At 58.7% G+C, this 24305-nt stretch overlaps 6 protein-coding genes across 7 annotated transcripts; all 6 read right to left on the bottom strand.

Annotated features, from left to right (window-relative positions):
• Positions 1-267: 267 nt before the first annotated feature.
• Positions 268-1675, bottom strand: ABB37_00930 (putative mitochondrial hypothetical protein; the record flags this gene model as incomplete). Its single annotated transcript, XM_015797320.1, has 1 exon — positions 268-1675. The coding sequence occupies exon 1, from the start codon at positions 1321-1323 to the stop codon at positions 268-270; it is 1056 nt and encodes a 351-aa protein (XP_015665328.1). The 5' UTR covers positions 1324-1675.
• A 1165-nt stretch (positions 1676-2840) lies between these two features.
• On the bottom strand, positions 2841-6335 carry ABB37_00929 (hypothetical protein; the record flags this gene model as incomplete). The annotated part of the gene is made up of 1 exon (XM_015797319.1): positions 2841-6335. The coding sequence occupies one exon, from the start codon at positions 6333-6335 to the stop codon at positions 2841-2843; it is 3495 nt and encodes a 1164-aa protein (XP_015665327.1).
• Positions 6336-7343: 1008 nt separating this feature from the next.
• ABB37_00928 (hypothetical protein) lies at positions 7344-9277 on the bottom strand (the record flags this gene model as incomplete). Its single annotated transcript, XM_015797318.1, has 1 exon — positions 7344-9277. Exon 1 carries the CDS (start codon positions 9117-9119, stop codon positions 7344-7346), a length of 1776 nt encoding a protein of 591 aa, XP_015665326.1. The 5' UTR covers positions 9120-9277.
• A 456-nt stretch (positions 9278-9733) lies between these two features.
• ABB37_00927 (hypothetical protein) lies at positions 9734-14213 on the bottom strand (the record flags this gene model as incomplete). The annotated part of the gene is made up of 1 exon (XM_015797317.1): positions 9734-14213. The coding sequence occupies exon 1, from the start codon at positions 13427-13429 to the stop codon at positions 9734-9736; it is 3696 nt and encodes a 1231-aa protein (XP_015665325.1). The 5' UTR covers positions 13430-14213.
• A 591-nt stretch (positions 14214-14804) lies between these two features.
• On the bottom strand, positions 14805-17875 carry ABB37_00926 (putative mitochondrial chaperone protein DNAj; the record flags this gene model as incomplete). 2 transcript variants are annotated; one of them, XM_015797315.1, is made up of 1 exon in its annotated part: positions 14805-17875. In XM_015797315.1, exon 1 carries the CDS (start codon positions 17514-17516, stop codon positions 14805-14807), a length of 2712 nt encoding a protein of 903 aa, XP_015665323.1. In that variant the 5' UTR covers positions 17517-17875. The 2 variants fall into 2 exon arrangements, with proteins under 2 accessions (XP_015665323.1, XP_015665324.1); XM_015797316.1 differs by having other exon boundaries at positions 14805-17783.
• Positions 17876-18924: 1049 nt separating this feature from the next.
• Positions 18925-24183, bottom strand: ABB37_00925 (hypothetical protein; the record flags this gene model as incomplete). Its single annotated transcript, XM_015797314.1, has 1 exon — positions 18925-24183. The coding sequence occupies one exon, from the start codon at positions 24181-24183 to the stop codon at positions 18925-18927; it is 5259 nt and encodes a 1752-aa protein (XP_015665322.1).
• Positions 24184-24305: the final 122 nt, after the last annotated feature.

The raw sequence follows: 24305 nt of genomic DNA, 5'->3' as shown, positions 1-24305 counted from the left end.
GCAACGACAGCCGAAGAGAGAAGGGGAGAGAAAACCCTTTTCAAAAAAGAGGAAGATCTCTAAGTTTCAAGCAATCACCACCAATGAATCGTCGACGAATTAAGTCGTGTATGAAGAACGCGAATTCAAGAACAAGTGTAATTATAATAGTTCCACAACTCTACATTGAAAATATAGAAGAAGGCAATGAAAACAGACACAAAAGCGCGGTCTTTTGAAAAGAAACGACAACGGCACTAAACGGCACCATAACTAAACATTTTACGTCTACAAGACACAGAGAATCGAGAAGAGCGCCAGCAGCACCATCAGCACGCGGGTCCACCACGTCCGACGTGCCTCCTCAGACTTCAGATGCTGCTGCAGTTCCTTCTGCTTCCGCTCCTTCGCCTTTGGGTGCGCATCGTCCGCCAGGTGTTGCGCCTTCGCTGCGAGGTTGTCCGCCGACGCAACACCCCAGTTCACCTGCGGAAAGTTGGCGCTCAGAAAGTGCACGACGGGGTCAATCACCGGCTGCGCGGTGCGCACGAGCCACACCCAGCCGTAGACGCAGCCCGAGAAGAGCAGGCGCGGGATGTGCAAGACGTGCTCCTCGATGTTCTTCAAGCCATCGCGCGCCGGTTGGTTCACCCACGCGCGGAACATCAAGTACCCCTGCACGATGAGCGACACAAGGACAGCCCACAGGTAAAAGTAAAAGCACTTGTACACAAAGGTGGCGAGGCGGCTCACGCGCAGGTGGCTCTGGTAAAAGCGCTGCTGCGTGCACTTGATGGCCAGCATGTCGCGGAACTGCTGCTCGCTGTCGTAGTTGCTGAGGTGCTCCGTAGACACCTCCGCGCCAAACTGCAGAGGCCGCGTCGCAGCGCTCTTCTTCGCCGCAGAGGCTTCCTGCTCCTTCTGTGCTGCCTCGGCCGCTTTCCCCTTCGCTGCGGCTGCGATCGCCTCCGCTTGCTTCTTCTTCGCTAGATCGGTCTTGGCCTGCCACCGGCGACGCTCCTCCGCCACGAAGGACTGCAGCTTGCGGCTTGCCTTGTAGTGCATCGGGTGCCCGTCCTCCAGCACATTCACGCCGCTCAAGTCGGAGCTAAGGAAGGCGTTGCTCGCGCTGCCCGGGGCCCCGAGCGTGACGGCGGTCCAGCCACCAAAGCTCTGCTTGCGGTAGGCAGGATAGAAGATCACGTTGCCGGCAAGGTCAAGGCCGAGAAACAGCGGCAGAATACGGTAGCGGGTGAGGCTCCAAAAGTGGGCCTCCAGCATTGTTTGCATGTCCTTCTTGCGCGAGAAGAAGCCGCGCAACAGCGGTGAAGTAGGGGCGTACATGCCGTTTTTTCTTTCTTCTAATAGTTAGTGTAGATATATATATATATAGTGAGTGTATAATCGGATGTATGATTCAAATAAAAAATTGACAGGAAGGGCCGGGGCGACTCAATACCTCCCCCAAACAGAAAAGAAATCCCGTCGTGCTGCTTTCACGGAGATGAAGAAGCAGCGACAAGGACAACGGCGCACGAAAGGCGGCGGGGAGAGGACGAGGGAATGACGTGCGTATGGGGTGTAAAAGCAGTCAGGGGGAAAAGAACGTGGTGCACGCACACAACCGCAGCGTCAATGGAAACGGATAATATTTTTAAAAAGCCCTTCCCGCTTTGGAAGCAAAGTCTCGACTCCTTCATGCGTAAAGGGAATGCGGTGGAAGACAGAAGAAGAATAATAGAAAAAAAAGAAGGAGAGAAGAACAACGAGTGGAAGATGCACTGGGTTGGAGAGGGGGGCGAAACAACAGCCGCTTTCAGTGGAATAGAATACGCTTCAAAGGAAATCCGAAGACCCGCATTGGTGCAGCAGAAAGGAAGAGAGGGTTGGGGGTGGCAGCGTTTGTCTTTTGCATGCAGACGAACACCTCAACTCACTCCTGCCAATCCTATTCCCCCAGTCCGAAAGCATCCAGATACATGTATACCTTCCTTCTCTCTCTTCGTACCTGCTGAGAGGAGGAAAGAAATACACAAAAGCCAAACACACACACAGACACACACACACATTCTTTATGGCTGCGTTCTTCCGTGCAAAGCCGTTTTGTTTGTTCTTTCGCTTCCTTTCCGGTTTATTTGCCTTTACTTAATCGTCCTTGTGGCAGAGGCTGGCGTTAACGGAGGTATTAATTAAAAAACAGTAATTCATAAGCATCCACAACAACGAGTGAGAGGGACAAACACACACGTGCGGCATTCGAGTTCCCAGAAAAAAAAGAAAAATGATCTCCTCGAATCTCGTGTGAACCCGCCAGACAGAAAAGAAAGCCCTCAACAGCAAAAGAGCACAGCTCTCACTGATGGCCGCATAGCCGTTAGTTTCCCTTTCTGTTTTTCTTTCTTCTAACGTTACACCTTCACAGGTGTCCGGCTCTCGAGCTGTGGCGCAGGAAGGATCGTTTTGCCAAACATAAAATACACCAGCACGGCTGGGCCTTCAACAGTCACAGTCCGAGTAATAATTATTATCAAGTATCGATTCCACGTGTCGACTTTTCAAAACAACACTAGCCTATCTTCTCCCACTAAACAATCAGTACCTAAGAAAAAAAAGGAAAAGGAAAGCGCCCGTAAATCGCAAAAGCTTAAGAGTTCAACGAACCTTCCTCGGCTGGAGTTCAACGGAGTCGACGCGAAAAACAACCGACTTGCACAAACAAACGGCTCATCGACAAAAAGAGAGAAGAAAGAAAAGAGAATACCTGTGCGAACGAGACATTAACAAAAGCCAGTCCGCCACAGCGGGGTGTAACACTGCACGACTTATTCATTACCCCACTCATTTTTAAAGTAGTTTTCTGATCAATCCGTGCGCACCTTCTTCGCCTTACGCCGCTCCGTGCGGTCTGCATCATCTTCATGACGCGCAAGCAGCTCCCGCATGTCGTCCCCCATGCCGTCATCATCCGCGCCACTGCTGCCGTCATCATCATCCCCAGCGTAGTCCGAGCCTGCCTCATCGTTGTCGCTGCCCTCCTCTCCACTCCTGGACTCGTCCTCCTCGTCTTCTTCTTCGCTGCCGTCATCCAGAACGTCGGACTGCACCTCGTCATCGCTGGCGGAGGAGAACTCCGCCTCGCTGCTGTCCAGGCCCGAATCTGCGTCGCCTCCACTGACTTCATCGTCCGCGCCTCCGGCATCAGCAAGCATCGTTTCCACGGCCTCCTGTCGCGCCTTCTTACCGCGGCGACGATGACGAGACGAGCCCGCCTCCACATCACTATCTTCTTCTTCCTCTTCCTCGGCGGACGCCGCGTCGCTGTCGTCGATGTCGGAGTTCGAGTCGCCTGCAAGGTCCATCGCCTCCAACGCGTCCAAATCCAGCTCCCCACCGGCGCGCTGCATCTCCTCCATCATAATCTGTTCCATCGCGTCCGCGCCACCCTTTTTATGAGTGCTGTGGCCATCGTCATCGTCCAGGATGCTGTGCACTCCTTTCGCCGCCTTCGCATGCAGCTCCTGCCGCGCCAGCGCACGGGCGCGCTTCTGCAGCGCCGCATCCTTGTTCGCACGCTCCTGGCGCTTCTTGGCGATCTCCAGCTTGCTGCGGACCCGCACCACGCGGTGGCCCGAGCGCGCACGGGACTCCTTGAACATGACGGGGAAGATGATGTCGCTGTCTACCACGCTGCTCTTCTCGGCGAGGTGCAGGCGACGTTTGTGGGGATCGCTGGTGGCCAGTGCGGCGTCCGAGGAGGCATGAACGGGTCGTGCCATCTCGATGTTCGATCCCAAAGACTGCCGCGGCACGTTCGTAAACGCGTTCTTCTGCGACGGGCGGACCGCTTTGAAGATGGACAGCCGCCCGTACAACACCGCGAGCTTGTCGTGTTGCGCACAGAGATCCTGATAGTGATGGAGGATGGGGGCAAGAAAATCTTTGGGTGGAGAGACGGTATCCGCCATGTCGTCTTCTGGCGTGCTCGTCCCCGCCGCTTTGCGCGCCGCTCGCGCGTTCCACGCTCGCTGCACTGCCAGCAGCTCACTGCCGCGGTAATTCAGCATCGCGTCGATCCACTCCAGCAGGGAGGAGCGGATGGAGAAGGTGGCGACGCCGCCGCGCAGCACGCCGTCCGCACGCAGGTTACTGTCGTTGCTGTCGGCCGAACCCGCTGCTGTGGCGGTTGCGGTGGCCGTCGTGGCTGAGCCGTTGCTCTGTGCATCTGCCTTATTCGCCTCTCGCACGCTCTGCCCGTTTCCACCTCCCGCGGCGGGGTTCGACACCGCCTTCTCCACCGCCCTGCTGACGAGCCCCAGCCGCTCTGAGATAACCTGCAGCAGCTGCAGACAGTAGGGCAGCTGCAACGACAGCACCGTCGCCCGCATGCCCTCCGCGGTGCGACTCGACATATTCAGCAGATCTATCACCGCTGCGGTGTCGTTTGCGTGTAGCGCCTGATAGAGGGGGATGGTGGCGAGACCCAGCGCGTGGTGGGACAGCACACTTCGGCCCGCACCTTCGCCATCGACGTTGTTGCTGCTGCTGTTGCTCTGATCTACCTCGCCCTCCTTCCCCGCCAATGTTTTGCGGATGCGCGCCGCGGCGGCCTCTTCGCGGGCGATTTGCTGCAGACGCTGCTCCAGCGTTAGCTGCTTCACCGGTAAGTCCTGGATCGACTTCGCATGGTACAGCTGCGGGGCTTTAAACGCCTCCGTCATAGACTGGCTCGCCTTCGCGGCAACCTGCTGCTGATGGGCAGCCCAGACTGTGTCGACCACCACAAAGGAGCTCGTTGCGGCGTCCGTCGTGCGCTCGAGCAGGTAATCTACATCTTGCCGCTCCACCAGCGCTGTCTCGCTGGTCGTGTTCAACGGCAGCTGTACCACCGTGATCGCCGTGTTGCCGGCGACGCCGAGCGCCAGTGTGGCGAGGGCGGTGCGATGAGCTGTGTTGGACGGCGCTGTCGTGGAGGATGCTGGTGTCGCCACCGTCGCCGCCGCAACAGCAGAAGACAAACTCGATGCCTCGACGGCAGCCCCGACGTTCTTTGTTTCGAAGATCGGCATCGCGAACCGCCCGCGCAGCAGCGTCACTTCCAACCCACGAAGCGCATCTGCAGACGCGCCGGAGGACGACGAGAAGATCTCCTTTGCACTTTGCTGGGCAGCAGCGCGGAGGGCTGCGAAGAGGAGCCGACCCGACGACACCGCAGAGACGAACACCACATCGGGCTTCAGCGGCATCGGCTCCACCACCGGCGGCAGCAGCGCCTCCCCGAGACTCCACAGCAAGACAGAGCCCGTGAGAGTGGTGACCATGATGTAGTTGCCCTTGCGAGTTCCGTTATGATGCCCGTTTGCACTGGGTAGCACGGAAACGCTTAGGATGCGCTGACCGCACAACAGCGTGCGACGGCAACGGGCAAGCATACCCGTCCCACCAGCACCGGCATCCGTGTTGGTCGCACCGCCCAGCAAAGACGCGGGGGACGACGCGGCGCGATCGTACTGCAAATCCCACAGACGCACTACGCCATCTTGTGCGCTGGCGGTGACAGCGGGGAGAGACGCTGGAGTGTCCAGCTCCTCACTCACGTCACTCACCCACGCAAACTCGGCGGTGGTGCCTTGAGATGGAAAGGCAAGGCACTTCTTCGCGTGTAACAGCTGCGGCGTCGTATTGCCGCTGCTGTGGTTGTTGGCAAGCGACCCCACCTCGTACAGCGCATTGGTCGGCCCCGCTACCATTACTCGGTACATGTGATGCGCAGCGGAGCTGTCGTTGCTGCGGCTGTCCTTTGTGACTTTCGTGGCGGCGATCGAGCTGGCATCCGGCTGCACCCGCAGACGCAAACACGGACCCGCCGCGGCATCTCGCAGACGCACCGCGTACAGCATGCTGTTTGCCGCCAGACAAAACACAAAGCCCCCGCAGAGCTGAAGTGAAATGAGAGGCTGCTGCGTCTCTGAGACCTGCACGTGGGCTAGGAGGACATCGCGATTGACGTCGTGCAGAAGTAAAGTGCCGTTACTGAGGCCGACCGCAGCACAGTACACCGCCACGTTGTCGTCGACCAGCTGCTCCGTGCTATGCCGCGCATGCGCTGCGGCGGTCGCGCGTACCTCCTGCCCGTCTCCTTTCTTGCTCTCCTCTTCGCTATTTTCGCTGCGACGGAGCGCAACGGAGGTCAGCGTCAGCGCAGCGAGCGAGATGGTGCGGCTGCGCAGCGGCAGTTCGACCACCGCCGCGAGAGACGACGTCGTTGTGTCGAAGACGCGTGCGGTGGGGAAGTCGGTGCCGACGATGAAGAAGTGATCCGCAAAGTCGCACTTCAGTAGGAGAGATTTCTCAGTCATTTTTTTTTTTTACTTTGATTGCTTCTTCTTCTGCGTAGATGCGCCTAGCGTGAAAACGTCAGATACGAAAGAATCAGCCTACAGCAGCAACCACAATAGAAAGAAGCGCCTTACAGATTAAACGCTTACTCGTTCAGAGAAACAAACCAAAATAAAAAAAACATGTAAAGAGGGAGAGAGAGAAGCGCTGTGTAGAACAGCTGTACTGCACACTGCAGGCTAAAAAGAAGAGAGTGTGTGTGTGTGTATGTTCGCGTGGCGAGACGCTGAGTGAGTGCATTTATTCAAACAGAGAGATGAAAAGAGAAGTAATACATTCGAACAGAACAAAAGAGAGAAGGAGAAGTCGAGGCACAGGAGAAACGACAATAGCATTTTTCGTTGGAGTCATACTTGACAAGATGCGGAAGTGAGAAAAAGCGGCGGTAGGGTCCGCACCGCGCTATTGGATTGACAGCACGCAGCAAAGGTGCTCCCATCGCTACCGTCGACTCTACCCGAGTACGACAGTTAAAAGAAACAAAACAGAATGCGTTGACAGCGACTGGGGTCACCACATCCCTCTTCTATGTTCTCTTTTCGATTCGCTAAGTCACAGCAAGTCCATTCGCTTACGTTTCTTTCTACTCGCGTGGTTTGAGCAGTTGCACCACGGCGGCAACAAGGTGGAATAACAGCACACAGAAAACGCAGCTTGTTCGCTAGCAAACTATCCTAACGCTGTTATTAGCCGTTCAATTCAATTATTATTATTTTTTGATGAGACCAGCGAGAGGGAAGGAGGGAGGGAGAGAGGGAGAATTTTCTCCACAAAGGTCTCTTGAGCGCCCGTAAAAGAAATCAACACAGGGGGAGGAAGGTAAATATATAGAGGGACAGCAGGTGGGCACCAACGGCGCGCGCCTCACAAACGCCTATCATTTTCTTTCTTTGCTAATCACGGACGCCACAACAGCTGCACAGAAACTCCCCCTTTCATTGCTTTCCTGTGGAGCTTTCGTGGCTCACTCACAGAAGCAAACCAAACTCGCGAAGCATCACTACGGACGGGTTACCGAAGCTCATGTCATACCAGTAATTCACAGCAGCAATGAGGGGCAGCGGCGGCTCGGTAGTCGGTGCGCGATTCGCTGGGTCTACCGCCGCCGCAGCAGCAGCAGCGTGATGCATCGCCCGTGCGTGCATGTCGGTGCTGTCCGCGTGCTGCGCAACACGATGCAGCCACATTGCCGGCAAATAAAGGGTCTCGCCCGGGTGTACGTACGCAACGAGGGGGTGGAGTGGCTTTCGGGCCGCCTCCTCTTCCGCCGCGGCGACCGCCTCGTCCTCACACATCGGTGCCGCCCACAGCGCGGACGTCTCACAGCGTTGCTCGACGAGGCGTCGCTTCAATTCCGCACGCGCCACTCCCTCCGCATCGTCCTCCACCTCCGCCCCGGTGATGTCGAAGTCCATCCACGGCACCGTCGTGCCATCCTTCACGGGATACTGCTTAAACTGCAGCGACCAACTCTGCGCTGTGTCCTCGCCGTGGTCCACGACGCTCTGCGCCTCGTCGATCGCGAAGGCGGCGGCGGGGATCTCCGGCTTTGGCACGAAGGGGCCCTCCCACGGCGGGATCATCACAAACTCCTTCACGCCACGCACCACCGCGTAGAGGTTCTCCACCCAGTCTTGGTGCATCGAGGAGACGGAGGCTGGGATGCCGAACCACACGTTCGCCGCCTCCACCGCGTCTTTGTCGAACACCCGACAGCCGAAGCGCTCCACGTTCGAGCCGATGTCCACGTGTAGGTGGTTGTACTCCGTGTTGAGACAGTTGTTCTGCAGCTGCGCGTAGGCGATGGCCGGCGCCTGGGATTTGTCCGCGTAGGTGCGCATGTCGATCTCGATCGGGTTGGCTGGTGGGAAGAGGGGACTGCGCTGCAGTAAGCCATACAGCTGCGGCAGCGTCATGCGAAGCTCGGCGGCGTACATGAAGATCTTCTCACAGCGGACGTGCTTGTCCGCGTCGACGATGTCCGCCGAGGGCAGCATCACCGCGTGCTTCTGCGCTTCGGTGCCGGTGTAAACGGCAGCCGCGTCTTCAGCCGGCACAGCGGTGGTCGAGTAGGTCACCCGCGTTGCGGCGTCCGCCCTGCCGTTCGGCGTCAGCGCCACCGTCACCTTCTTGGGGGCTAACACAGGTGCCGCGGCGTCTGAGACGTTCGCCTCACATGCCTTTTCGGAGCTTCTCGCTTTCTCTGTCTCGTTGGGATTCGTGTCTTCGCCGTCGTCCTGCTCTTCTTCGTCTTCCTCCTCCTCCTCTTGCGGCTCGCGCTCCGGCTCCAGCGGAAGCGTGTGATCGAGATCAAACACGTAGCGGTCGTCCCGCCACTTCTCCACCGCCGGCCACGACGCGATGGCGTCCAAAATCACACACGGCCGTGAGTGAAACACGAACTTATGCATAAACTCCTGCTCCGTCACGATTGGCACGTCCTCGTTCACCTGCGCCGCCGCACGCGCCTCCGCTTCGCTCTGCACGCGGTGGCTTGCCGCGCCGAGTGCGCCGTGCGGGCCGCGCAGGGTGCTCTCCTGCAGGAGGGTTTCCATGTCCTTGCCGTCGGGACGGCTGCGCTGCTTTTCGTAGTCCGCCTGCGTGCAGCCCTCGCTGAGGCCGACGACGCGGATGCGGGGAATACCAAAGTGGCGTAGCTGCGCGGCGCTGGTGGCGAAAGCCTCAAGCAAGGTGGGCGGGGCAGCCGCCGTCTTTTCGACCGTGGAGGAGATATTCGAGGACATGGATTAATAATAGTAATTAAATTTGTTTGTATTTAAAAAGAAAACGATTTCTTTGTGGTTGCTACTCGTTACGCCGAATATAATGATAGCTGTGCAGGCGACAAGGACCACAACAACAAAACAAAGCGAGGTAACCCGTAAGACGTAAATGGCGCTCTTTCGTGGTCTCGAGAGGGAGAGAGGGAGAGCGAAAGAGGAGGAGATGACAAGGAAGAGAAGATAAACATTTCTTTTCCTGTGAAGTCATTCTGACGGAGAAGAAGAAGAGACCGCTCATTTGAGAGCGTAATAAGTGCAGCAATATCAAATACGTAGAAGAGAAGATGATGCGCCTGCTGATAATACACACAAGGGAGGCGATAAGTACACGTTGATGGGAGGCAACATCAATACGCAGCGCTGAGATAGGCGGCTAACCTGGAATTTCGTTGGAACGCGTAAGGAGCACAGACGCTGCGTGTACAGGATGCGTCGTCTTTCAAATGCAAAAAAAAAATAACTGCTCTATTCGCTCTGGCTGAAGTCAAGAAGCAAGAAGAGAAAAACTCTTTTAAAAAAGGGGTGGCTGGTTCACTGTGAATCGTCAGTTCTGTGCTTCGATTTCCCCCCACTTCTCACACCGCCTCGTAGGGGAGGACACGTGAGGTGACAACTTCTCCATCCTCAGCAAACAAAAACACGTTGGTAAACGCCCCTTCGCAGGTGGCGCAGTTCAGCACGATGGGGCGCCGCGCCGCACCCAGAAATGAATCACCCCGGCTGGAGTCACCACCGTGCGGGCCGTGGTGAGAAGAGGCAGACCAAATACAAACGCAGCGCGACAGCCCCGTGAGCGGCGCACCCCACAGCAGCTGCGGTGCATTTGTCGAAGAAGTTATGCTGACGCTGCAGCGACCCGGCGATGCAGTACGTATTGCGAGCGCGTTCTCCGTCATGGAGGGCGACACCACAGGTGAAGCTCTCAGTGGGTCCTGCGCATGGGTGCCACCTGCCAGAGAAACAGGTTCCGTGTTGTTGCTAGATGGCGCTGGCAGTTGCCGCTGCTGCTGGGATCGCGAGCCAACAAGGGCGGTCAGCCGATGGAAGAGTCGTCGCCCACCTCGACTTGCCGTGTTGGTGTCGCTGCCGCCTGTCGCTGCCGTAGTTGTGGATTGTGGCGTTAGGGCTGTGGCACACGATTGCGTGCCAGCACTCGACTGTTTAGCAGGCGCTGCCGCTGCTGCTGCTGCGTCCTGTTGCCACAGATAAAGCCACCGCGGTACAAAACCGGTGTCGAAGCTCGGCAGGCGACCGGAGCACGAAGACCAGGCCTGTCGCGTGTAGGCGTCCAGCCGGTTCGACAACGCGCGCGGGAGGTACTCCTTCATGATGGAGAGGCGAGAGTACCGGTTTCGCTCCGCAACGGCGCGATCGCGCGTGACATCCTTTGCTTCCTGCTCCGACTCCGGCGCGCTGGTGGAGAAGACGCTGAGTGCGTCAGTGCCGTGCACGCACAACAAGTACGCACCGTTTCCGATAAATTGCATGTGCTCGATGGTCGGGAAGGCGGAGGCGCAGGCGGTCACCACCGAGGCGGCCTCGTTCGCCCATGCCGCGACGGTGCCGCGATATGTCGAGGTGGAGGCGGCGTAGCGGGGAAGGGCAGAAGAGCCGGTGGCGGCAACGGCTGATGTCGCGGTGCTGTTCCCTTCGGTCTCACTCCAAGCAAATCTCTCCTGCCCGCCTTTTTGGTTTGCATTGGCTAAGGACACGTTGGACGAGAACTGGCTAACGTCGGCGCGGACCCGTGCGCTCGTTGCGATGGATGGAGGTGCGGCGGTGGTGGTGGAAGAAGAAATAGAGGGGTGCGCCCGTGACATGAAGCGCGACACACCTGGCAGCGCCGCGATCACCGACTTGGGTGGTGTGAGCCGCAGCCCCACGCGGAACTCGCGCAGAAGCACAAAGCTGGCCGCTGTGTTCGCCGTGCCACCGACGTTGTAGCCGTCACTACGGCCGGGACGAGGAAGAGGTCCGCTTATCGGGTCGCGGTGCGAGGGGTCCGACGACGGCGGTTGTGGCTGGTGGTACCGGTCGTCTGCGTCTTGCTGTAACAGCCACAGGGTAAGCCGCGTGGCGTACTCGCTCGACGCCGCGACGAGCGTCACTGTTCCACTGCAGCTGCGATCGCGTTCGAAGGCGCTGCGTGACGTCGTGTTTGCGCCGGACAAGGTTGAACAAGAAGACGCCGATGAGGGCGTGGAATCGCTTGGCTGCTTTGTGTTGCCGCGTTCTGCGACGGTGGACCACAATCGTGACGTCGCCGTTGGCCAGCCGACGTACAAGGCCAGATTGTGCAGCGGGTTTTTATGCGCGACCTGCTGTGTGGCGATGTGCTGGAGATAGACGACGGTGCGCCCGGTAGTGGCCGCCGCAGGGTTGTCATCCGTTGTGTTCTCCGTACCCGCCTGCGCTGCCGTTGCGGATGCGCTGCCAGTCGTGTCGGCGGCTTCCTCCCGGCGCTCTACGGGCTCTGGACTCGTGATGTAGCGGTACAGCGCAAAACCCTGGCACGTGTCGCCCGTAGGAAGAAGAAGGAGATTTCGGGCGTAGTCCACCACCGTAGGGATGCTCGGTAGCGTCACACACGTCGCCGGTGGCGTCGACGCCGCAGTCGTCGCGGTGTGGCGCGGTGCGTCATGAGATTCCTTTCCTTTGAACGGAGCAGAGGTGGTAGCAGCAGCAGCGGACGCACTCACCGGTGAAGCGGAGGCCAGCGAGGGGTTCGTTGAGCTCGCCAGTTGCTGATCAACGTCGAATCGGTGTGCTCCCCACACACTCAAAGGTACGTTCTCTGCCGTCACCGTTGCAGTGTCCTCCGCCTCCACCGGTGCCAACGGAACGGCGGCGTAGCGCGCAGCCACACTCGCGGATAGCGGGATCCGCTGGCGCAGGCATACCCAGTTCTGCTCCAGCGGGTTCGTGTAGACGCGCAGCTCCGCGGTGGTCACGACGAAGAGCAGTCGGGCGTCCAGAAAAAGCTTCACGACGGGTTGCGGCATCGTGAGCTGATGGTGCGGCTCACCGTCCCGCACAAAGTGAACTTCGTTTGGGGCGCCCATCGGCGTAGGCCCCCCGCCCACGAGGGACAGCCACGTCTGATCATACAGGAGCGACATCACCACCACACCACCGCCTGCGAAGCCAATGCAATTCTCTTCGTCCTCGTCCTCCTCCATCGCGACGTCGGAGTGGTGGAATTCAGCTCTACTTGCCGAGTCTTTTTGCTCATGATCCCGACGGCGTGCACACGCGCTGTCGCCGATGCCGCTTCGCAGCAGATCATTCAAGGAGCTTTCTGATACGTCAACAGCGATGTCCTCGTCCTTACCCCATTTCAAAACAGAGATGGGCGCTAACGTGGTAGCAGAAGGCGTGGGCGTGGCCATGAAGGGCGACAGAGGTGAACGGTGCTGCACCATCCGTGCGGTGGACTCGTGAAATGCGGAGCCGTGATCTTCACCAACCACTTCTTCCCTCTCTTCCGAAGCTTGCACATCGCACGTGTCTCGCGACACGGGTCCATCTGATTCCTTTGTTCGTCTAGCAGACGGGGCCGGAGGGTCGCCGTGGGCATCACTGCGTTTCAGCTGCGCAAAGGCACGCCCCGCTGCTGTAAGAAAGGAGCCGAGGTCGTCCAGCTCCAACGATGAGCTGCTCACACGATTCGCAAGTTTTTCCTTTTGGTTCTCCTCTCTTTCCGTGGCGCGCTGCATCGTCGGAGTGGTGCGCTCGCTGATGACGCTTTCCACGCTGGGTGGGGTATTCAATTCCTCTTCTTCCACCTTCTCCTCCCTCTGGTGTGGCGCAACGTGACTCATGGTGGCTGCTGCTGCTGTTGTGGCTGAGGTTTGTTGTGTGTGACGTAGCCGTTGCTGACGCATGCGCTCGCGTACGTGTGAAAAGGTGAGTAGGTCCACGTTGTACTGCGGGTCCAAAATGAGCTGGCTCTGCGCGGGCAGCGAAGACTCTTGTGCTGCTGCTGTGGAAGCATCTGTCTTGGCTGCAGCTAAACGGAAAACAAGGAAGCCTTTTGTATGTCCCACGCCGAGGCGCGTGCCGGTTTGATTCGTCGACAGACACAGTGGCGTGAGGACGGTGCGCCGGTCCACCGTCGGGGGCGCGTGCGAAGACTGCCACACTGCCGCGGAACCGCTGACGTCCGCAGCGTGCTCCGCCGCGACCGCCTCTGTCGCGTTGAGTGAAGACTGCTGAGAGCTGAGTTGCCCGTCGCCGTCGGTGGACAGCACCTCCCAGTCGGAGTCGGACATGATCGGTGAGTTGGCCGGCAAAGTGCCAACACAATTCTTACAGGAGAGACAGACGTCAACGGGCAACAGGAATTGATCTGATTAATACAACAAAAACTGTCGCTTTTCTGAATGGTGGAGACACAAATCGAACGCCAAAAAAGCCGCTGTCCCAGAGGCGTGTTTATTTGCAGCAGATCCCTTGACAGAGAAAGGAAGAGGAAGAAAAAGCAATGCCACTGAAAGAGCTGTGAAATACAAAACAATGAACAATGGCGTTGGAAGTAAAAAGAAAGAAAGCAGTCTAATACATCACTCGCTCTCGGGAGTTTGTGTGTGTGTATAAAGTGACAACAAAAAACTCAGCGACGGGCCCAAATAAGGGGCATAGCAGACGTAGCAGGCACAAAAGTCAGGCGCAAACGGTAAAGGGTTTTGCTCCTCTTTTCCGTATCTTTCACCGCACCCCGCCCTCCTACACAACCGTCAATCACGCGAGAAGGCGACAGGAAAAGACGTCGCCTCGCAGCAACACCTCCACAAACATGTACACCGCGAGAAATACTGCAGCAGGAAACGTGCGCCGGCAGAAAACAGATAAATAAAAAGAGTTAGAAACAAATGTGGAGACACACAGACGTGCAGTATTGGTAGCGCAGCGAACCAAACCACACTAGACAGAAAAGGTTGGAGGCGGTCGGAGACAAAAGACCACACTAGTAATCATAACATTAAAAAGAAATGTGTACGATTCTTTTCTATTTATTTACGGAAGCAGTACTAAATAGCGGGAAAAGGAAATGCTGCTCGTGGAATCCGGCGAGTGAGTCGGAGAGCGGATGGAAAACGTGGCGGCATAGGCGAAGGATAAAGAAGAGGAAGAAGATGGTGCGGGTGTGTGGAAGAGAGGCAGAGGGACGAGCAAAAGGAAAAGAAGGAGTTCTCATGCGAAACGATGCCCATTACACTTCTCGTTTCCCCGCTACAACTTTTCGTCATAGATGGCCGGCACACTGAGCGAGAAGAAAAAAAAGGGGGGAGGGACTGGGTTCGATGCAGAAAGAGACCACAACTCAACTCCGCAAAGAGGCGGCAACGCGCGGCCGTAAATGAAATCCTTCGCAGCCAACACGATACTTCTACTCAACACGTATGGCGTGCCATGTTGCGTGGGTGCACATTTCTTCCACCATAATCAATGTAAGTAGCAATTACCGAAGACGTGTGAATACAACAGAAAAGACCGCAACACAACCACCACCAGCCGTGGAACAAAAAGAGATAATGAAACCAAATAGTGATGTAGACGCCTTATCGCCTCCACAAACAAGGTGAATTGCCGTGTTGCTCCCGAACCCCCCCCCCCCACCACACACACACACACCTCTCGAAGGCGCTAAAATGCGGGAGGTTTGCTTGTTGTTGCGACGGAGTTCGCGGCCTGCTGAATGTACGTAGCCAGGTCCTCGTCCTTCGAAAGACGCGAGGTCCACTTCTCGCCGACCGTCATCATCTTCTCGCCGAGCATCCACACAGCATAACACCGCTTCCGCCGCACTTCCTCCGACTCAACAGAGTCTTGCAACACCATCTGAAGCGCATAGCGAAGCGCCAGATGAATATCCGCGACGACGGAGTCGTACTCCATGTTGAAGTACTCCGCCACCACCTTACGCGCCACCTGTTGTTTGTCCAACTTCGTCTTATCCTTGAAGGCTTCAAAGACGCGATCCATGCCGGAGAAAACCTTCCGCGTCACGAGCGCCTTCGAGGAGTAGAAAGGTCGAATACCGAGGAAGCGCTGCGCGTTCACCACGTACGCCTCCCCGACCTCGTAGAGGAGTTGCTTGCCAAAGCACGCGTCCGCCATGTGGCGCACAAACCGGTCGCACCGATCCTCGAAGTCTTGCGAGAAGCAGTTGTACGCATTGCTGCCTGGTCGAAGACGAAAGGGCGAAGCCACCGACGGATCAGCTGGGGTGGCCTCCGCTGAGGTGGCAGCACCAGCTGCATTACTCTTCTTCCCGCTGAAGCTAGGAGCGGCAGAGGACGAAGAGGCACCCTCACGACCGGCGCCGAGCTCCTCCATTATGGAGTTATGCATCTCCTTCTCCATTCCTCGGCCTTCTGCCCCAGCGGCGACAGCGTGACGTTCGCGATGGCCAGCCGCGGCGCCACCGCCTCTGACCTTTGCTTTCCCGCTCTTTAAGTAATCTGGGAGGCTGCTGCTGGCACTGCCGTGCAAGGAGGCGCTTCGTCGGTGTGGCGGGGGCATACTACTGCTGCTACCAGCTCCAGCGGCAGTGGCAGCAGTGCCTTTGTAGTACGGAGAGGCCGGCCGCCGCGCGTGCACGTCGGCCATCGCGGCGAGTTCCATCGCGAGCTGTCGAACACGAATGGACTGCAGTTCCTCCAGCTCGTGCAGCGACACGCTCACCTGCGCCTCGTACCGCAGCGCCCAATGCGAGCGGAGCAGCTCGCCGACGAGCATCCGACGGAAGCCCTCCCCGCCGAAGACGCTCTGGACCATCTCCTCCGGTGTCCGCGACATGAACTTGCCGTACTTCGTTTCGTGCAAATGCACCCCCTGCGCACCGCCCATGTCGTATGCCTTCCGCTTCTCCGGGTTCGACAGGATTTGATAGGCGCTCGAGATTTCTTCGAAGTTGCGTTGCGCAGCGGCTTTCTCCTCCGCGGACGACGCTCGCCCTAGCCGGCCCTGCGCCACATCCGGGTGGAAGACCATCGCCAGCTTCTTGTACTGCTTCTTGATCTCCTGCGGGGAGGCGGTGCGACGCACCTGCAAAACATCGTAGGGGTTGCGGAGCTTCTCCTCGGCACCGCCACCGCTGCAGTCTTTCTTGCCGGGCATGAACTTCTCCGCCAGCATCTCCACGCTGAAGCCCATGGAAGCCATCCGATTCGCCCACTTGCTCTCTGCCTTCATGCGCTTGCGGCGGAACTCAGCGCGGCCGATGGTGCGCAGGACACGTTTCTCGCGCTGCAGCTCGTGGCGGAAAAGACAGCTGTCGGCCACAGTGCAGCGCATCCACCGTCCGCTCGTGGCGTCAAACACGTACCTCCCGGAGAGCGCATTTAGCGGACCGTAGAAGGAGTTGGACAGGCCACGGGAGAGGTGGAGGACGGGCGACAGCACCCAGCCGTAGCTCAAGAAGGCGAGCCCTTTCACCACTCCAGACAGCACACCGGTGCAGATCCCTTTCAGCATGCCATGCTCCTTCACCCCACGTAGGACACCGTACACTACGCAGCCACACGCGTTCTGCGCCGCAATCACGAAGTTCCACATGATTTGGTAGAGTGCGTGCCCAATATGACGCTTCGGGGTAAGATTTAGACGACTGTAGTAGTTTAACTGATGAAGAGCGCGCACACGTCGCAGGTAGTCGAGATCACCCTGCACGGTCACCAGCTCCGTGCCGTGCGCGGCGGACGCGCCGGACTTCGACCGCGGCCACAACAAGCGCAAGCACAGCCATCGCACGACAGGCGCAGAGGTACCTGTCCAGGAGATGTACGCTGACGCCCGGAGGGCGGATTCGACGTTTGCGCTTAAGGAGGACGAAGAAAACGCTGCCTTGATGCCGCGCGAAGCGGCGGACGTGCGCTGCTCCGCGTCGCCGGCGGCGTCCTTCCGAAGAAGGTCGAGCACCCGCTTCATGTGCGTGGGACGCCCAGAAAAGGTAGCAGGGACCGTGTCCGCCAGAAACTGCGGCCGATCGCAAAGGACGTAGCGAAGGCGGCGCAGGTCGGCGTCGAGGGCGTCTGCTTTGTGCGCCAGTCGGTGGGTGAGGGGCATAAACTCGTCCCCGGCCGCGTCGCGCAGTGCGGCGAACTCCTCCTCCTCGAGCACCTTATCTTCTTCATCTTCCTTGGACTGGTTGTAGTAGTCGTTGCCGGCGCCGCGTGTGGGACCGGGTGAAGAGGAGGAAGTGGCGGTGCTTCCGTTTGCGACGTAGGCGCGCTTTGATGTTGCGCAGACATCTGTGGCTGATGCACGAGTGATAGCGCTTGAGCCGCCTCTCTGCACGACAGACTCGAGGAAGAGGTGCCCGAGCACGCTACGATACGCTGGTGTACGCCACATTGCACCTGCAGCCCTCCTCTTCTCCACTGCGCTCTTTTTCTTTTTTGATGTTTCAGAGCTGCAGCGTTAAATCGTCGTGTGTTAGCTTCCACTCTCCGTACCGAAGCAGTAAGTCCTTTTTGTGTGGGTTCTCACTTGAGCGATTCACTGAAAAGCCAAATGTGCAGTAACCATCCGGGAGCGCCTGTAATAGCTACTTCGTGTTTGTCTTCTCTTTGAGTTTGCTTTGCCAGAACCTGCCCGTAGTCTCTTGCGTGGACGGCTGCTGGTGATGATAGCCAGATCACAGAGAGGAAAGGGAGAAAGCAGAATAGTTCAACGTAGCACCCACTGCCAACGAAGACATGGAGTGACGCACTACCAGAAAAAAAAGTCGACACACAATGGGAGAGAAAAAGAAAAAAAAAGATGATGCGAAGAGAAGCGCTGCGTGACGTACCGCTTTCGATGTGCTGTTTGATGGGAGTCGTTTCCCCGAAAGGGGAACGCACCTGCTGTGCGCAGCTCCACCGCACATAACTTACAGACTGAGCGAGGCAAACACACGCGAGCAGGTGCGTTCCGTGGCAATACATACAAGTATGTATGTATATGTAAAGAATGCCACGTATGTTTCTTTTCTTTAGCTCTGCGGTTTTGTCGAAGAGTCATACCAATGAAAAAGAGTAGGGAAACATCGATCTCCGCGCGGTGGGTGACACCCACACACGCGTACACACGCAGCAACACAACCCGCCACCACAATTTCAGTGCATTGCACGTTTTACCATTACGCATCCGTTGTGACCTCTGCACGCGACGCCGCTCCCTCTAAACAAGCAAACAAGAAAAGACAACTATTTATCTATACATGCATAAAGATGTATATAAGGCGTTTTTGTTGTTGCATGCGTGCGGCAATGTAAAACGGAGAGAAGAAACGAGTAAATCATCAACATCAGCAACGGCAGCCCCTCCAAAAACAAAACAAAAAACATCGCGCCTTTGCCTACGCATCCGTGAAGAATGAAGAGGGACAAAAAGGCGACGGCACGTTGAAGAGAAGCGTTCAGACACGCAAACACGGAAGAGAAAACGAAAAAGGTTAAGCGCTACTGCTCTACGCCCAGACAGGGCACTAGTTGAACACACAAACAATCATACATCAGTGCAAGAGGAGTAACCGAGCCACCTCCAAAAAAGGACAGGAAAAAACAAGAGTATTCTCACCTGTTCTGACGGCTCACTGCCCTACCGACACTACACATGAGGGAAAAAAAAAGGAGAGGGGAAAAAGGGCCCTCAAAGCATGTTCGCTACGTGAACAACGGAGACCTCCCAAACGCTCAACGACCAACACAACAAGAGAAGAGAAAATGAGGTACACGACAATGCTTACGTGTACTCTTCGCTACTATAAATATATATACTACTGCTGCGCCGTCAGGTCACGGTGCACCATCGTCGCCATCAGCGACTCCAGCCCACGCGACAGCAGCGCGTTGCCGACAGCGGAGCTGTTGATGCTACCGCTACAATTACCACCACAGCTACTGCATGAGCTTTTCTCTCCCGCTGCCGCTACCCCTGGGACACGACTGCTACGGAGCGGTGGCTCCGCAGGGAAGCCGCTTCCATCGCCACCGCCAGTGCCAGTGCTCTGCGCTGCCGTCCCACCACGTGTTGGGTAGACCATACTGGAGTACGGCAGTCCCAGCTGATGCGCCGCGGTGCGTAAGGAGCTCATCGCGTGCTCTTGCGCTGCAAGGCGGCGTAGCTCGTGCTTGTTCGCACTGTCGTTGTATGTATTTCTGCTGTTACGTGTGATGGTGGGAGGTGTAAAGTCGGCAGACCCGTGTCGCTCGCGTGTGTCCTGCAGAGAACAGGGTAGCATGAATTTATCAGGCTGCTCGCCGCGCTCCGGCTTGCTGGTGCTGTCGCCCACCAACGCCACCGCTCGTTGTAGCGCCGGCACCAGCAGAAAGGCGGATGAGGAGGAGACCGGAAAGACAGCGCTCAGCGGCGACGACGGCGACTCCTGCGAAGTGTCAACGGGAGACGTCGTTGTTGCTGCTGCTGCTGTGGCGACTGATTTGTTCAGCAAACTTGTGTTGTTAACGTTGCTGTTCATGAAGGTGTCGTGCGGAAACCCGATGCATTCGCGGACAGGGCTGCCGCAACTGAAGGCCGATCCCGGCGACTGCTCCACATCGTTGAAAGTCAGGTCCTCGCACACGTCGACCACGCTGAGTGCCGGCTGCGTGACGCCGCAGCTTTGCAGTTGTTGATAGAGAAGACGCAGCGGTGGGCCACCAAACGGATCCGCGACGCGTGCGCGACGGCAACCGCAACTCGGCTCGCGGGCGTTGACACTCTTTTCGTGAGGACGCCCCCTGGCAGTTGTCGCTGTCGTTGTTGCGACAGAAGGGGCTATCGGGCTGTTAGGGTTGCCGAAGGTGTAGGAGGCGGAGCCCGAGTTGACGCTGCTCTCCTCTCCCAGCCGTCCACTGTTGGCATGCGCGTCGCCTTCACAAGACAGGGCAGGGAACAAGGACAGCCCGGTCATCTCTGACGGCAGCGCCCCGCTCATCGAGCCGCGCCGCGCGCGACGGTTGGCGCTGAACTGCGCGATATCGTCCATCGCGGTGGCGTTCAGCGTCGGCGAGGCACTGGTGGCGGCCCCGCTGCCGCCCCGACTGCCACACCGCAGCACAACGACTAAGTAGCCGTCTAAATTGGTGCTCAGCTTCGCGAGCTGTGGAAGGAATTCGGAAAAGGTGAAGGGGCGCGTTGCACCGGCGACTCCCTGGCTATTGGAAAAGGCGGCGGCGCTGCTGCCGCCCGCCGGGATGTTGCGCGATGCGGCGAAGTTGCTCGCAGACGTTGGCACCGTTTTCAGAGCGGGGTGAGGAGACGTCGCGGAGACATCGATTGGGATGCCGATCATCTCGATTTGCGTCGTGACTGGAAGAATGCTGATCGACAACGGTGGTGTGGTGGATGCTGACGTTGCAGCAGCTGCTGTTGAGGCTGCGGTCGGCATGAACACGGCATCTTCCGTAGGCGAGCGAAGCTGAAAGAAAACGTTCACTGGCGCCGTCACGCGTTCGTGCGGGGGTGTCGTCGGCAGACCGCCCACCCGCGGCGTGGCGGCCGCCGCACTGAAGGTGCTGCCCGAGGTCAACACGTTCCCCATCGAGGCGTTACTCCACGTGTGAGTACCGGCAGAGGGCGGCACGCCGGACGTGGTCGCGTTGCTAGCCGCCGCCGCCGCTGCTATAGCGCGCTGCTGCCGCAGAAGCATATCCCGCACGAGCGCTTGACGCTGCGCTGCGTACGAGCGCGGACCGGTGCCCCAGCCAGCTTGCGGGACGACCCCGGTGAGCATCGGGTCCATAAAGAACGTTTTGGAAGCACCGTTGCTGCTGAGAGGTGAGAAGAGACAGGTTCCCGATGCTGCCGCCGCTGCTGAGAATGTGGGGGTAGGGGCGTTGAGGACGGGCGTTACGGGCGTCGTGTAGGGGTGCGTGACGGCGCCCAGTTCACGGAACAACGCGTTCAGGACGCACGCCCCGCTCTCCGGCAACACAACGGCGGCAGATGAGACGTGATCGTGAGACGCGGCTGTCGTGGCGGCCGAGAACGACGTGTGCTTTGGGGTAGCAGCAGCTCCAGCACCATCGTCCGTGGTGCTGCCGCCTGCGCAGGCGATGGGACGGCTTGGGGTGGCCAACGCCGGGTCGGTTAGAATGCTTAACGACTCACGTGCGTGCGAAGTCCTCGATGGTGCCGCGTTCAGTGCGGCTGTGTCGTTTACACGATCAGCTGCGCTAACTGTCGTGCAGAGGCTATTGTTATTGGTGTGAAGTGGGTTCGAGCCGGGCGCTGCCGCTTCAGGCGGCAGCGCAGGGAGGAGCCAGTCTCCAGGGGGGAGGCCTCGCAGCACTTCGTTTTCCTGCCCCTGTATCAACGCGGCCTCGTTGTCCTCCTCCAGGTCCACGACGATAGAAAGGTGAAGTCGGCGGCTCGCGTCGCTTGCTTTCAAATGAGCTGCGTCGTTGCGGTTGCTGCGCTGCGCTTCCCTTCCTTCCGTGGTGAGGCTTTCCGTCAACGTAGACTGCCCACCCAGCGTGTGTAGGCTGTTTGCAGCAACCGCCAGCGCGGCGCCGGTGTGTGTGGCAATGAGGGCTGAGGGATTCATACGTCGACGCTGCTTCGCCTCGCTATCGTTCACGTTGTCGAAGCCGACCGCGGCGGTGTTGGTGTACAACGGTGACCCATACGGAGACGTTGCCCCCGCTGCACTGCTGTTGTCTGTTCCTGGCGTCAGCTGTGGCTGCTGCTGCTGCTGCTGCGGCGGCGGCGCTCCACGACGTTCACCACTCGCGCTGCAGTCCCGACTCGCTCTCGCAAACCCCGCGCGATCGCCGAAAAAAGCACCGTCCGCCTCCACTGGCTCTCGCTCATCGATTAAAATGACGGCAATGCGGCGTCGTCGCCGTGCAATCGCGACCGCCTGCCGCACGTGTCCAGCGGAGTTGCCGATGCTGATAAGACGACGGCGAGGCGGCGTCACAATGCCAGCACGCGTGATACGTTGCTGCTGCTGCTGCTGCGGTCGCTGTTGATGGGGTGGCCGGCTGGGAGAAGCCAACTCGGTAGACTGTCGAGATAACTGCTGAAGAGACGCGGATGACCCCGACATGGCTGATACATCGCAGGCATGCCCTGCACTCGCCGGGGATGAGAATCGACTGCCATCCGCGGTGACTGTTGAGGGGCCGTACGGACGTGCTGGCAGACCCGGCACGCCCGACAGCGGTGGCGCCGTGCGTTGTCCGCGCAGCGCAGCAGTGGTGACGCGCTGCACGAGCGGCTGGACGTGCATGATGGAGGGAGAGTCGCGGCTGCGGAGCAGATCGTGTGGATTTAGTACCGGCGGAGGCGGTGGTACCACACTGGCGTTGTCGTTTGGCCCTTCTGCTGCTGCTGTCGCTGCTGCTGCGGTGGAGGCAGAAACAGTAGCGAGCTGCACGGCGAGTGTGACTGGACTTGGCGGAAGCGACACGCACGCGTGTAGGCGCGCCCACGTGGACGACAACGGCAGTTTCATCGACGTCGAGGGGGACGAGGGCGGCGCTGTGGCAGTCACAGAGCGACTCTCCGGCACCTGCTGGTGATAACGCTCATGCTGCTGCGGGACGTGTCGGTCGGATCGTGTGCGACGGATGCGCGAGGAACTGCTGAGTCGTACGTACTGCCAGAGAGGCGGCACCGTGATGGCTGCTGCTGAATCCGCTGCGGACGGATCGTGCGGTGGTTGGCGCTGCCTTTGCTGCTGCTGCTGCTGAGATAAAAAAGGGTCGTGCTCGTCGGCAGCCAGGATGGTGTCCGACAGGTCGTTGTAGCAGCCGCGGCACACGCGACACAGGTACCACGTAATGCTGCGCTGATCGACTTCGACGTGGTAGCTCGCGCTCGCATAGGCAACCGCATCGGCGTGACTGATTCCACTTGTACTAGTTGTAGCGTCGCTGCGCGGAGGCGGATTGTTGTCTGTGTGCACGACGCCGGGCTGCAGGTCAGAGCGATCTTGTGGCAGGCTTTCTAAAGTGGCCTCATCACTGCCGGGACTGGGGCGCGCCGCGCGCGTCCAGCACTGAGCGATAGAGGAAAGGTACTCGAGTCCCGACGCGGCGAGCGGTGTCGACCATATCTGCGGCGTCACATCGCCTGCTACAGCTGTGGGCGAGACGGCATAGGTGCACGGCGTAAAGAGAGCCTCGGAGCCGTGCCGACTGTCCGACACCCCGCTGAACACGGCGCTGGCGAAGTTGGTGGCCGCAGCGGCCGCAGCAGACGCATTCGCCGCACAACCGGCAGCATCACTCAGCGTCGGCTGCGTTGGCATGATCGGCAACGTGGAGGTCGAGGCAGGCGGAGAAAGGGACGGGGAGCCCTCGTCCATGTCTTGCGCCGGCGCCTGACTACCATCTGCGCGGGACTCCGCCTCGGTGGACGAGGAGGTGAGGCCAACAGCGCTGCCGCAGCTGCCCTCCACGGCGTCTGCGTCCGTTCTGTGGTGCTCCATGGTGGCCACACCGTCGCATTTCGAATCTCCATGGCTCCCTCCCAGCGACACGTCAGCGGCGGACACTCCTGTTTGGGCAGACGCTGCTTGCGCGGGGCTTAGCTGGATGGCGTCTACTGTTGGCGAGGACGACGGTTCCCGCCGCGCCTCAGCCCTTGCTGCTGTGTGCAGCGTCACCGAGGCTGGCGTGACAACGGTAGCTGCGGAGACCGCTGAGGGTGCTCGACTGCCGCTGCTCGCAGCCCCACTACCTAAAGAATCTGAGGGAAACGGGCTGGGGTGGGCCTGCCCCGGAGTGTGTGTGTCGGCGGATGCGAGAGGTGCACGCACTCCAGCGCCACTGCCAGTACCACGTTTACTATTCGCTGCACTGATGCTCTCGCCTCCTGCAGGACGAGATGAAAAGGCGACTGGGGCAGCAGGAGCGGCTGCACCGGGCCAGGGTCGCAGCCACAGGCGCTGCCCCGAGCACACACCGCAGAAGACGCCTCCGCAGTGCCGACAGTGATGCCGTCGGCGAAAAAAGGTGAAGACCGTCGCACACTGGCAGCACCGCTCGACGGATGTGTCATCGCGCCAACTACAAGGGTGCAACATCGTCGTGATCTTCTACTGTTTCTATTGTTTGTTTCCTTGAATAGGCTACAAGAAAGCCGGAGCTTTCCACACACACGCACGTTTACAAAGAAAACAATATGTACAAAGAGAATATATATATA

Source organism: Leptomonas pyrrhocoris (genome assembly GCF_001293395.1).
Source record: "Leptomonas pyrrhocoris isolate H10 chromosome Unknown, whole genome shotgun sequence".
NCBI lineage: Eukaryota > Euglenozoa > Kinetoplastea > Trypanosomatida > Trypanosomatidae > Leptomonas > Leptomonas pyrrhocoris.
The sequence above is the reverse complement of the archived record's forward strand: the minus strand, read 5'-3'. Positions and strand labels throughout refer to the sequence as shown.